Below are 12420 nucleotides of genomic sequence, written 5' to 3'. Positions count from 1 at the left end.
ATTCTTCGCAGCTGCAGTTAGCTCAACCACAGCTGCACTTTGCATTGTCCCAAGTCTCAGAAGAAAGGGCCTTTTTTTTTTTTTTCAGAATTCCCCCCCCTCCCATGTGCACAGGCTGTGCAAGATGGAGGTTGAGAGGTAATTAATAGAAAGCTGAGCAAGGGATGATTGGGCAAAGCCAGAATAGTTTCAAAGAGATGGCCATCACGTCAAAGTTTTCAAACTGATATATTTATATGTATACATCATTATGACGATGATGATGATGAGGATATCAAAATGTACAATTTAGAGTTGCCTTTCAGTTCAGATTATGGAAATATATGTAGGGGTTCTTTTAGCTTTTCCTAATCGCAGCTGCCAGAGTGTAAAGGAAAAAAGGTGTGAAGGAGAAGGCAAAACACACCCACACCCTTCTCTAACTCCCTAGGTGCTGGGTGGGTGTACTGGGTGAAACCCAGGTGGGCGCAAGACTGAGCAGCTGACTAAGGTAACATTCACGTTCGATGAAACAAGGGGAGACCACCTGGGAGCATGGGTGGAGTGCAGCCACTTGAAATAAAAAAGGGGGGCAGATACAGCCACGCACGTGCGGCACTCAAAATTAGGACTGCACTCACTCTTGGCCCAGACAGGAGCAGCCAGGGCAGCCGAATAAAACAAGCCGCCTGCACGGTGCAGCTGTCAGCTGGATAAGGGGGGTAGTATTTACTGTATGTTTTCATCTGTATGCTGCCCTGAGATCTTAATGATATAGGGCGGGATATAAAAGTTTTAAATAAATAAATAAATAAATAAATAAATAAATAAATAAATAAATAGTGTGGGCTGCGCTGGCTGAAGGCCTTGGTAGGAGCAAGCCCGGGCAAGCGGCATGTGCCACGTGCTGCATCTAAACAAAGAGATGGACTGGGCAGTCATCCCCATGTGCTTGCCACAGCTCAGAAAAAAGGGGGGCACCTTGGCAGGGGCAAGGCAACCTTTGTGCACTGCCTCCGGCTTCTTCTTCCTTCCCGTCTCCCTCTCCTTCGCCCATGGACTGTGGTGCTTGTCTCCTCCTCCTTCTCCTCTGCTGCTCCTCCGCCACTTCTCCTCCTCTGTCGCTTCTCTGCTGCTGCTACCAGTTCTCCTTCGGTCTCCTCCTCCTTCTCCTTTGCTGCTGCCAACAGTTCTCCTTTGGTCTCCTCCTTCTCCTTCGCTGCTGCTTCTCCTTCGCCACCGCTTCTCTTCCGCGTTCCACCGCCAGTGCTGCCACTGCCACTCCTCTGTCACCACCGGGAGCTGCTGCTGCTGCTTCCTCTTCTTCTTCTTCTTCTTCTTCTTCTTCTTCTTCTTCTTCTTCTTCTTCTTCTTCTTCTTCTTCTTCTTCTTCTTCTTCTTTTTCCTCCTCCACTCCATCACAGACTCACCCTCGGTGTTCATGAGCTCCTGTCCCTTGGCCTGGCTACAGCTGCTTCTGATGCCGATAGCCGGGTCTTTTCTGTTAGAGAGAGACCCGACTTTAAGAGAAAGACCCAGCTCTCTGGGTCTGACTGTTAGAGCAGTACGACAATGAAATCAGTTACCTACGGAGGTTGTGGGCTCTCCCACACTAGAGGCCTTCAAGAGGCAGATGGACAGCCATCTGTCAGGGATGCTTGAAGGTGGACTCCTTCATTGAGCAAGGGGTTGGGCTCGATGGCCTTATAGGTCTCTTCCAACTCTGCTATTCTATGATTCTTTGATTCTGTGGTGCATACGCGCCCCCACCCCACCGATCCCAGGAGTCTCAAATCTTGTGAGACATCCAGGATAAGATGGGTCTTGACGGAAATCTTGTGAGAGTTGAGGCTTCTCTTCTGGGGGTTTTGTTACTGTGTCCCAGGCTGTTGTGACATGGGTTGTCATGGTAATGGAAGGAGGGGAATAGAAGGGTGTGGCAGTTAGGAGAGGAGCAGGGGAGAGTGAAGAAGAAGAGGAGGCAGAAGAAAAAGGAAAGGAGGAAGGTTTTCAAGGCATTTGGAGAAGAGAAGGAAGAGAAGGAGATGCTGGACAGAATGGCTGTAAGGAGCAGGGAGTTGGGCAGACTGCCACGGTGAACAGCATTTCAGGAGCGGCCTAAGAAGTTTACCCTGGCAATGCGCAGGGCCCTGCAGGAACAGCTGGACAGTTGTTTAGGAGTTGAGATAGCGTTGTAATGGTTAAGTTGTTACACATAAATTCTTTAAGTATTGTAAAAAGAAGGGCTTCCGTGTTAGACTAAGTCCTGGTGCCTCACCCAGATTCCATACTTACGGTTACATTGTCAACGAGCGATGGCAGTCAGCCTGATTTCTCTGGAGATTTACTCAATAGAGTAAATCTCTGACCGGAGCACAAGCTCTGGGCTCCAGAACTTGACCAAAGTGGGCTTTCCCAGGGCTAACAATTTAGATGGCTTTATAAATCCTGAAGGAGAAGGCTATCAATGGCTACTAGTCCTAATGGCTATGTGCACCCTACAGTACCAGTAAGCCTGTGTGCCCCCTGCTTGTGGGTTTTGAAACCCATTTTTCAGGCTTCCCTCAACACCCCTGCAGGCTTCCTGCTGCCCACTGTGGCTCCGCTCACCTACTCTGCCTGGCTCCCTGTCATTCATGGAACATGAAAATGGCAGCAACAGATGGCCTTAACCTCGGCCAGTATCCAATCTGAGTCCTACACAGAGTAGCCCCATTAACAGTTATTTAAGCACAACTCACTTAAGTCTCATCCATGTCAATGGGTCAACTATGTGTCGGACTGACATTGGACACCCCCTTTGTTCTGAAGCAAGTCAAATGGCTGGCACGAAATTGTGTTCATGAAAAAACTAAAAACAGAGGAGCGTTCCCGGACCCACGCTCAGGCTTCCTTTCTAGTTCACTCTCCTGGGCTTCCTGTCACTCATGAAGATGGTGGCAGCACATAGTTAAATGATGGATCTCACTACCACAAGATGTAGTGATGGCCACCAATCTGGATGGCTTCGAAAGGCTATATACATCTGGCTTCGATAAATTACTGCAGGCAAAGGCTATCCATGGCTACTAGCCCTGATGGTTGTGTGCTGTCTCCAGTACTGGAGGCAATAAGCCTGTGTGCACCAGTTGCTGGGGAACATGGGAGGGAGGGTGCTGTTGCACCATATCCTGCTTGTTTAACCCTGGTCTACAGCTGGTTGGGCACTGTGTGAACAGAGTGTTGGACTAGATGGACCCTTGGCCTGATCCAGAAGGGCACTTCTTATGTTTTTATGAATAGCAGCCAAAGTTAGTCCCAGGTAGAGTAGACTCTTTCATTTCATTGTAGAAATGAAATCACACCTGCTGAAATTCTGTTTTATATACATCTGTAAAAGATACAGAAGCCCTGTCCTCCTTTTCATGTAATCACCCTACGAACGGACATGAAATCCATATTGATTCAACCAATAAAGTAGAAAATTCACTTAGGTTGAAAACTGCATAATTGTACAGAATGTGGAAAGAGGTTCACTCAAAGATTAGACCTTATTGTACATAAAGTGTACCATAGAATCGAGAAACGCTTTAAATGCAAAGAATGTGGGAAAAGCTTCAGTCAGAGAGTATACCTTACCAGACATCAGCAAATTCACACAGCAGAGAAACCCTATATGTGTAAGGAATGTGGGAAAAGCTTCAGTCAAAATGCAAGCCTAAGCAGACATAAACGAATTCACACCAGTGAGAAACCCTATAAATGTGAAGAATGTGGAAAGCGTTTCAGTCAAAGAGCAACCCTTAAGCAACATTACATGTGCCATACAGGGGAGAAACCTTATAAATGTGAAGATTGTGGAGAAGGCTACAATCGGAGCTCATCCCTTAAGACTTTGAAGTTCTGGGAAGGAAACTGAAGAACTTTGGGGCCCAGGTAGTTTTCTCATCCATCCTCCCGGTTCTTGGAAGAGGATTAGAAAGGGAAAGAAAAATACTCCGGATGAACGACTGTCTTCGAAGGTGGTGCCATCGTGAGAGTTTTGGATTCTGGGACCACGGGCTACGCTACTTGGAACATGGACTGCTGGCAAGGGATGGGTTGCACCTCACAAGGGCTGGAAAGAATGAGTTTGGCCACAGCATGAAGAACTTCATCAGGAGGGCTTTAAACTGAATCTTGCGGGGGTGGGAGATGTAAATTTTGAGGCAACAATGGATGAAGGCCAATGCACCACAGTACAGAGAACAGCTCCAACAGAGTCCCAAAATAGTGTCTGCAACAAGGTAGGAACAAAGCCAGACTATAAAACACATGGTCTTCGATGTCTATATACTAATGCCCAGAGCATGGGAAACAAACAGAATAACTTGAACTCTTATTACATTAAGGCAAATACGACTTGATAGGTATAACTGAAACTTGGTGGGATGACTCCCATGACTGGAATATAGCAATTGAAGGATATAACTTGTTCAAAAAGAACAGAAGAAATAGAAAGGGAGGTGGAGTTGCACTATATGTTAAAAATACCTATTCCTGCACAGAAATACAGGCGGATGAGATTGGGAGTCCTGTCGAGAGCGTCTGGATTAAAATAAATGGGGCTAGGAATAAAAAGAATATGATAATCGGAGTCTACTATCGACCACCCAATCAAGGAGAAGACGAGGATTAAACTTTTGAGAAACAAATTGCCAGTGTTTCAAGGAAGTGTGATGTAGTAGTGATGGGGGACTTCAATTACCCTGATATCTGTTGGGAGACCATTACTGCCAAAAGCGGCCCTTCCAAGAAATTCCTGACATGTATGGGTGATAACTTTCTCCTACAGAAAGTGGTGGAAGGAACTAGAGGATCAGCAATCCTTGACTTGTTATTGACCAATAGGGATGACTTAGTGGATAAAGTGGCAGTTACGGGAACTCTGGGGGAAAGTGACCACGTCATACTTGAATTCTTGATTATGAAGGCGACAAAAGTCGAGCGCAGCCATACACATACTCTGGATTTTAGGAAAGCTGATTTTAATAAACTCAGAACTATAATAAGTAAGGTCCCGTGGCAGGGGAGCCTAAAAAGAAAAGGAGTGCAGGATGGGTGGGAGTATTTAAAAAATGAAATTTTAAAGGCACAGTTACAAACAATTCCAACAAGGAGAAAAGATAGAAGACAACAGAGGAAACCAATGTGGCTCCACAAAAAGCTTATTGATGAACTGAAAACAAAAAGGGATACATATAGGAAGTGGAAGGAAGGCCAGGCTACAAAAGAAGAGTACAGACAAGTGGCGCAGAAGTGCCGAAATGGCGTCAGGAAGGCTAAAGCTGTGAATGAGCTGAGATTAGCGAGGGATGCTAAAAGCAATAAAAAGGCTTTCTTCAGATACGTGAGTAGTAAAAGACAGAGGAAAGAAATGATGGTTCAACTGCTTAATGAGGATGGCAAATTGATAACAGACGACAAAGAAAAGGCTGAAGTGCTCAATTCCTACTTTGCCTCGGTCTTCTCCCAAAAGCGGGTCTATGACCCCCCTGGAAAAAGTGAAGCAGAAGTTGAGGGGGCAGGATTGCAGTTTGAGATTGATAAAGAAATGGTCAAAGAACACCTAATTTCCTTGAATGAGTTCAAATCCCCAGGGCCCGATGAACTGCATCCAAGAGTAATGAAGGAGCTAGCGGAAGAACTCTCAGAACCTTTGTCTATTATCTTTGCAAAATCATGGAAGACGGGTGAGGTGCCGGACGACTGGAGGAGGGCTAACGTTGTCCATATCTTCAAAAAGGGCAAAAAGGAGGAACCTGGGAACTACAGACCAGTCAGTCTGACATCCATCCCTGGGAAAATTCTGGAGCAGATTATAAAGAAGTCAATCTGTAAACACCTTGAAATCAATGCAGTGATTACTAGAAGCCAACATGGATTTGTCAGGAACAAATCCTGTCAGACTAATTTGATCTCATTTTTTGATAGGATAACCTCCCTTGTGGACTGTGGGAATGCTGTGGATGTCATATATCTTGACTTCAGCAAAGCTTTTGACAAAGTACCACATGACATTCTGATTAACAAACTAGCTAAAAGTGGGCTAGATGGAACAACTATTAGGTGGATCCACAGCTGGCTACAGAATTGGACTCAAAGAGTACTTATCAATGGAACCTTCTCAAAATGGGGAGAGGCAACGAGTGGGGTGCCGCAGGGCTCAGTCCTGGGCCCAGTGCTCTTCAACATTTTTATTAATGATTTGGATGAGGAGGTGCAGGGAACGCTGATCAAATTTGCAGATGACACCAAATTGGGAGGGATAGCTAATACCCTGGAAGACAGAAACAAACTTCAAAGTGATCTTGATAGGGTGGAGTGCTGGGCTGAAAACAACAGAATGAAATTTAATAGGGATAAATGCCAAGTTCTACATTTAGGGAATAGAAACAAAATGCACAGTTACAAGATGGGGGACACTTGGCTCAGCAATACTACAAACGAGAAGGATCTTGGAATTGTTGTAGATCACAAGCTGAATATGAGCCAACAGTGCGATATGGCTGCAAGAAAGGCAAATGCTATTTTGGGCTGCATTAATAGAAGTATAGCTTCCAAATCAGGTGAGGTACTGGTTCCTCTCTATTCGGCCCTGGTTAGGCCTCATCTAGAGTATTGCGTCCAGTTCTGGGCTCCACAATTCAAGAAGGACGCAGACAAGCTGGAGCGTGTTCAGAAGAGGGCAACCGGGATGATCAGAGGTCTAGAAACAAAGCCCTATGAAGAGAGACTGAAAGAACTGGGCATGTTTAGCCTGGAGAAGAGAAGATTGAGGGGAGACATGATAGCACTCTTCAAATACTTCAAAGGTTGTCACACAGAGGAGGGCCGGGATCTCTTCTCGATCCTCCCAGAGTGCAGGACACGGAATAACGGGGTCAAGTTAAAGGAAGCCAGATTCCGGCTGGACATCAGGAAAAACTTCCTGACTGTTAGAGCAGTGCGACGGTGGAATCAGCTACCTAGGGAGGTTGTGGGCTCTCCCACACTAGAGGCATTCAAGAGGCAGCTGGACAACCATCTGTCAGGGATGCTTTAGGGTGGATTCCTGCATTGAGCAGGGGGTTGGACTCGATGGCCTTGTAGGCCCCTTCCAACTCTGCTATTCTATGATTCTATGGTTCTATGACTCATCAACGAATTCACACAGGCGAGAAACCCTTTCAATGCATAGAATGTGGAAAGGGCTTCAGAGAAAGCAACAACCTTAATGTGCACAAAAGAATCCATACTGGAAAGGAACCTTTTCAATGCACTTTGTGCACAAAAACATTCCGTTACAAGTCCCAACTTATTAAACATCAAAGCATTCATAAATAAGAGACTCTCTCGAATTGCTCAGGGTTTGAGAAAAGGTTGACTTGCATAGCAAACCTTACCATACATAACAAAGATATTCATAAACAGGAGGCCATAAATTGTACCCACTGTACTTCTGTTTTTGATATTGAGTCCTGCCTTCATGCACATGAGAACGGAAACACACTATCTCCTTGGAACATGGTAGATTGTTCAGATCTTCCACACACTTTACATGAAAGAATCCAAATACTTTCTCATCTGATCTACACAATATTAATTCGTTATCAGTTAGGACCATGTTTATGATGGTCTTTTGTATCTCGGAAGGAATTCCATGAGACAGGGTCTTTTGAGTGGATGTGATACATGAATCACCCAACCTCCATTTCATTGGCTATATTAATAGTACATTTTAGTGAGATTAAGCTGTTAATACCTTAATTGTACTTCCATTGTCTAAAGAAAATTTTATGGAAGTATATGCCTTATGAATGTGTAGAGATGCGTTTAGAGTTCGGAACTTACTGCAGTTTAGAGAATGCACAGAGGGAAGTCTCCATAGAAACACTTAATATATATATATATATATATATATATATATATATATATTCACTTGTACAGAAAACTTTATGGAACATCTTGGTGTCTGTTCAGGGGAATGTCACATAAATGCTCACACTGTACGGGTTGTTCGGATGATGAATCAAGCCCCCGTGAACTTGAGATTGTGCACAGGAGAGACATCCCATATGTGAAATGTGTTAAATTTCAGTCTCTGCAAACCCATTCTTTCTCATCAAAGAGGACACATCCCTGTTAAAAGCTTCAAATATAAAGAGTTGATCAGCTGGGATTTTGATTTGGGTGTTGTTGCTTTAACTCTTGGAAGGTATTTGCATGAAGCAGGGCCTTTTTAGTGGTAGCGGCATGTAGGATTCCCTCCCTCAGGCTAAATGGCTCATTGGCTGTTTTAGGCATTTTATGGGGGATGATTTTTACAGCTTAATATTCTATGTATGTGGTTCATTGATGGTATTAATTGCATGTTTTATCTGAATGTTTTTAGTATATTAATAGTACTGTATCATTTTATGAAATTTGGCTTTGGGAGAAATTTGAGAAAGTAACTCCCCACCCCCAGTGGAAGAAATGCCAGCCATCTTATTTTGACATGGCAGCGTTCCCATGGTAGCAGCCACACCCAGGAATGCTGAGATGGTGGTGAGAATTCTGAGAATTGGGCCAAGCGATAGAGATTTAAAAGGAAATGTTGGGGGATTTTGAACTTGCCCAGAGGAGAGAGGAAGAAGTGAAATGTTGGAATGGCTACTATTTTTTCTCCATTATAGAGTTGAACTGGAAACCTGCTAGAGTACCTGTTGCTGTTTTTTAGACTGCTTATGTAACTTTGAATTTGTTTCATTAGTAATAAAAGTGTGTTTGTATTTTATCTGTTATAATCTGTATTGCTCCTTTTAAACAAAAATGGTCACAGGTTGAACATTTGGACTACTGTTTTCCTCTGAGTGAGTTGGCCACATCAAACATTGTGAGATACTTGGCCTGGATAGTCCGTGGGTTAATGCTAAGCCTCTATAAGAAGCGCCTTCCCAACCTGGAACGAGTGATGTCATGGGCTGGCAATCCCCTGGTCACCGCATGAAAGGGGAAATGGGCAAAAGAATGTCCCCGCTCACCTTTTGGATCTTTCCACGCACACCTTTAACGAGCAATGGGCTAATGGAACAACCAGGGATAAAAGCATCTTGATAACCTTGCTGAAAAGCAACATCAGCTGGTGGACTGTCTTGTTAGCGCCTCTTTTCTCCTTAATAAAACTGGGTTAATTCCTGCAACTTGGCTAAAAGCCACTGTTATTCCAATATATAAAAAAGGATCCAAAGATGACCCATCCAACTATCGGCCTATTAGCCTCTTATCTGTAGTTGGTAAGGTCTCTGCCAGTTTCTTGGCCTTGAAACTAAAAACATGGATCCTTGATAACAATATCTTGGGAGAAGAACAGATTGGCTTTAAAGCAGGCTGCTCTACTCTTGACCATTGCCTGGTACTGGCTCACCTGGTTCATAAATATTCTACACCCAGTGGAGGCAAATTATTCACTGCTTTTATTGATCTCAAATCTGCCTTCGATTCAATATGCCGAGCCCATCTTTGGAGCAAACTGGAACAGCTTTCTATCGAAAGCAGGCTTCTGTTCCTGATTCAATCTCTGTATCATAAAACATCTGCCCAGGTTCGTTGCAGTAGACAATGACATCTCACAAATGAGATTGTCACTTCACTTGGTGTCAGACAAGGATGTGTTCTCGCCCCCATTTTGTTCAACCTTTATCTGGCAGACCTCCCTGCCTGCTTGGCGTCATTACCATCGCATGCTCCCAAGATAGGTTCAACAAAAGTTTTCGTTCTTCTCTATGCTGACGATGCCGTTTTGATCTCCCAGACTCGTCTGGGCCTCAAGAGACTACTAAATGGTTTTGCCAAATACTGCAAAGCTGAACAAACTATTGGTGCGTTATCCCGATTCTTCTTTGCGAAAGGTGGGAAATATCTACCAGCAGCCATCCGGGTTTACAAAGCTAAAATAGTGTCTCAGACTCTGTTTGGAGCTCCAATATGGTTTCCACACTTCAAAAGTTCTCTTGAAGGAGTGCAACATCTCTACCTCAGGCTTATATTCGGAGTCCCTAGATGTGTTTCCGGTGCTGCCCTCAACTTGGAGGCTGGACTAAGTACACTAAAATGCCAAGCTTGGATATTCACCATACATTACTGGCTCCGCTGCCACCTAACGCTCACTTCCAACTCCTTGGTTACCAAAGTCCTGTTAGAACCCTCCGAATCTCACTGGTCTAGGGCAGTGGTGAAAAAAGTAACCTCAATAGGGCTATCCCCTTTTTTCCTGCTATCTCTGGACTTGGACAGTGCTAAACAGATCACCAAACAGAGACTACTGGATATAGACCACCAAGAGCTCCGGGGAACTGCCTGGGGACCATGTTCCCCCCAATCATTGGGTCTCCCAGTCCCTTCTTGCAAAGACGGAATGCCTTACCTGGGTTGGTTAACCATTCCCAAATACAGGAAGGCATTCACCCTAGCAAGATTTAACGTCCTCCCCTCCAAGTTGCTGGAGGGCAGATATAAGAAAATTCCATCCAAAAACAGATACTGCCCATGTAATAACATCGAGGTGGAATCCATTCTGCATGTGCTCTTCCATTGCAATGTTTACCAACAGGCAAGGAAAGACCTATTATGTCCTACTATGCAACGTCTCCCTGGACGCTCCCCTGAGTCACTCCTGATTAGTCTACTTCAGGGTTCCAGTAAATCTACCACTGAGCAGGTAGCCAAATTCCTGAATTTGGCCATCCGCACCAGATCTCTTATGGATGTTGATTGTGCTTAAATCCACAGATTAGCAATTTTATTATCTATATATCCCTCCCTTTTTCACTATGCTAGGCCCCAATAACCAATTCTGTTCCCTTTTCAGAAACCAACAAATAACAATCTAGTATCTTTAGTGGTTTTGTAACACTCCCTTTTTTTATCCCTACTTTGTACTGTTTTATATAATGGTGTATCTTCTTGTTTTATATTGGTCTGTTGACTGTAAATAAAGAAATACAATACAAATACAGGCACTCTTGAATGAAATGGATTATCTTGATCCACTTCAATCGGGTTTCAGGCCTGGTTTTGGAACGAAAACTGCCTTGGTAGCCCTGTGGGATGACCTCTGTCGGGAGACAGACAGGGGGAGTGCAACTCTGTTGGTTCTCCTGGACCTCTCATCGGCCTTCGATATCATCGACCATGGTATCCTTCTGGATAGGTTGTCTGAGCTGGGAGTTGGAGGTACTGCATTGCAGTGGTTCCGCTCCTACTTGGATGGCCGATTCCAGAAGGTGGTGCTGGGGGATTATTGCTCTGTGCCGTGGCTCCTAAGCTATGGGGTTCCACAGGGCTCTATCTTATCCCCTATGCTGTTTAACCTATACATGAAGCCGCTGGGGGAGGTTAGCCGGAGATGTGGACTGAGGTGTCATCAATATGCGGATGATACCCAGCTCTACCTTTCCTTTTCATCAAACCGAGGTGAGGCAGTGACTGTTCTGAACCAGTGCCTGAGCACGGTAATGGACTGGATGAGGGCTAACAAACTGAGACTCAATCCAAACAAGACGGAGGTACTGTTAGCGGGTGGTTCATCTGTCCAGCGAGGGGATGTTTGCCCTGTCCTGGACGGTGTTGCACTCTCCCTAAAGGATCGGGTCCGTAGTTTGGGGGATGCTCTTGGATCCAGAACTGTCACTTGAGGCACAGTTGAACTCAGTAGCAAAGAGCACCTTTTATCAGCTTAGGTTGATATACCAACTACGCCCTTGTCTGGACAGATATAGCCTAGCTACAGTTATCCATGCTCTGATAACCTCTCGTTTGGATTACTGCAATGCGTTATATGTTGGGCTGCCTGCTTCAGCTGGTACAAAGCAGGGCAGCCCGTTTACTAACAGGGACTGGCCGGCGAGATCACATTACACCAGTCCTTTTACAACTTCATTGGCTGCCAGTCCAGGTCTGGGCCCGATTCAAAGTGCTGGTATTGACATTTAAATCCCTAAACGGCTTCGGGCCAGGTTATTTGAAGGAACGCCTCCTCCCATATGTACCTACCCGGACCTTAAGATCATCTACAGGGGCCCTTCTCCGTGAGCCCCTGCCAAAGGAAGTGAGGCAGGTGGCTACTAGGAGCAGGGCTTTCTCCGCTGTGGCACCCCGGTTGTGGAATGAGCTCCACAAAGAGGTCCACCTGGCGCCTACACTGTACTCCTTTCGTTGCCAGCTGAAGACCTTTTTATTCTCTCAGTATTTTAACACTTAATTTTAACATAAATTTAAATTTTACAGTTTTAACTCTGTATTTTAATTTTATATCAATTTTGCTTCGTGGTTTTTATCCTGGTTGTGTTTTTTATACTGTATTTTGTATTTGTGCTTTTAATCTGTTGGTTGTTTTATTATGGTTTTAATGTTTGTGAACCGCCCAGAGAGCTTCAGCTATTGGGCGGTATAAAAATGTAA

At 44.7% G+C, this 12420-nt stretch overlaps 1 protein-coding gene across 1 annotated transcript in view; it reads left to right on the top strand.

The window, feature by feature from the left end:
* Positions 1-3634: 3634 nt before the first annotated feature.
* Positions 3635-12420, top strand: part of LOC134395706 (zinc finger protein 345-like) — a 34435-nt gene continuing 25649 nt past the window's right edge. Inside the window, exon 1 of the mRNA XM_063121870.1 lies at positions 3635-3806. Within this exon, the coding sequence (XP_062977940.1) occupies positions 3635-3806 (172 nt within the window). The remainder of the gene's footprint in view (positions 3807-12420) is intronic.

The sequence above is a fragment of the Elgaria multicarinata genome, chromosome 3, assembly GCF_023053635.1.
Source record: "Elgaria multicarinata webbii isolate HBS135686 ecotype San Diego chromosome 3, rElgMul1.1.pri, whole genome shotgun sequence".
Lineage (NCBI taxonomy): Eukaryota > Metazoa > Chordata > Lepidosauria > Squamata > Anguidae > Elgaria > Elgaria multicarinata.
Note: the sequence above shows the minus strand (reverse complement) of the source record. Positions and strands in the feature narration are given on the sequence as shown.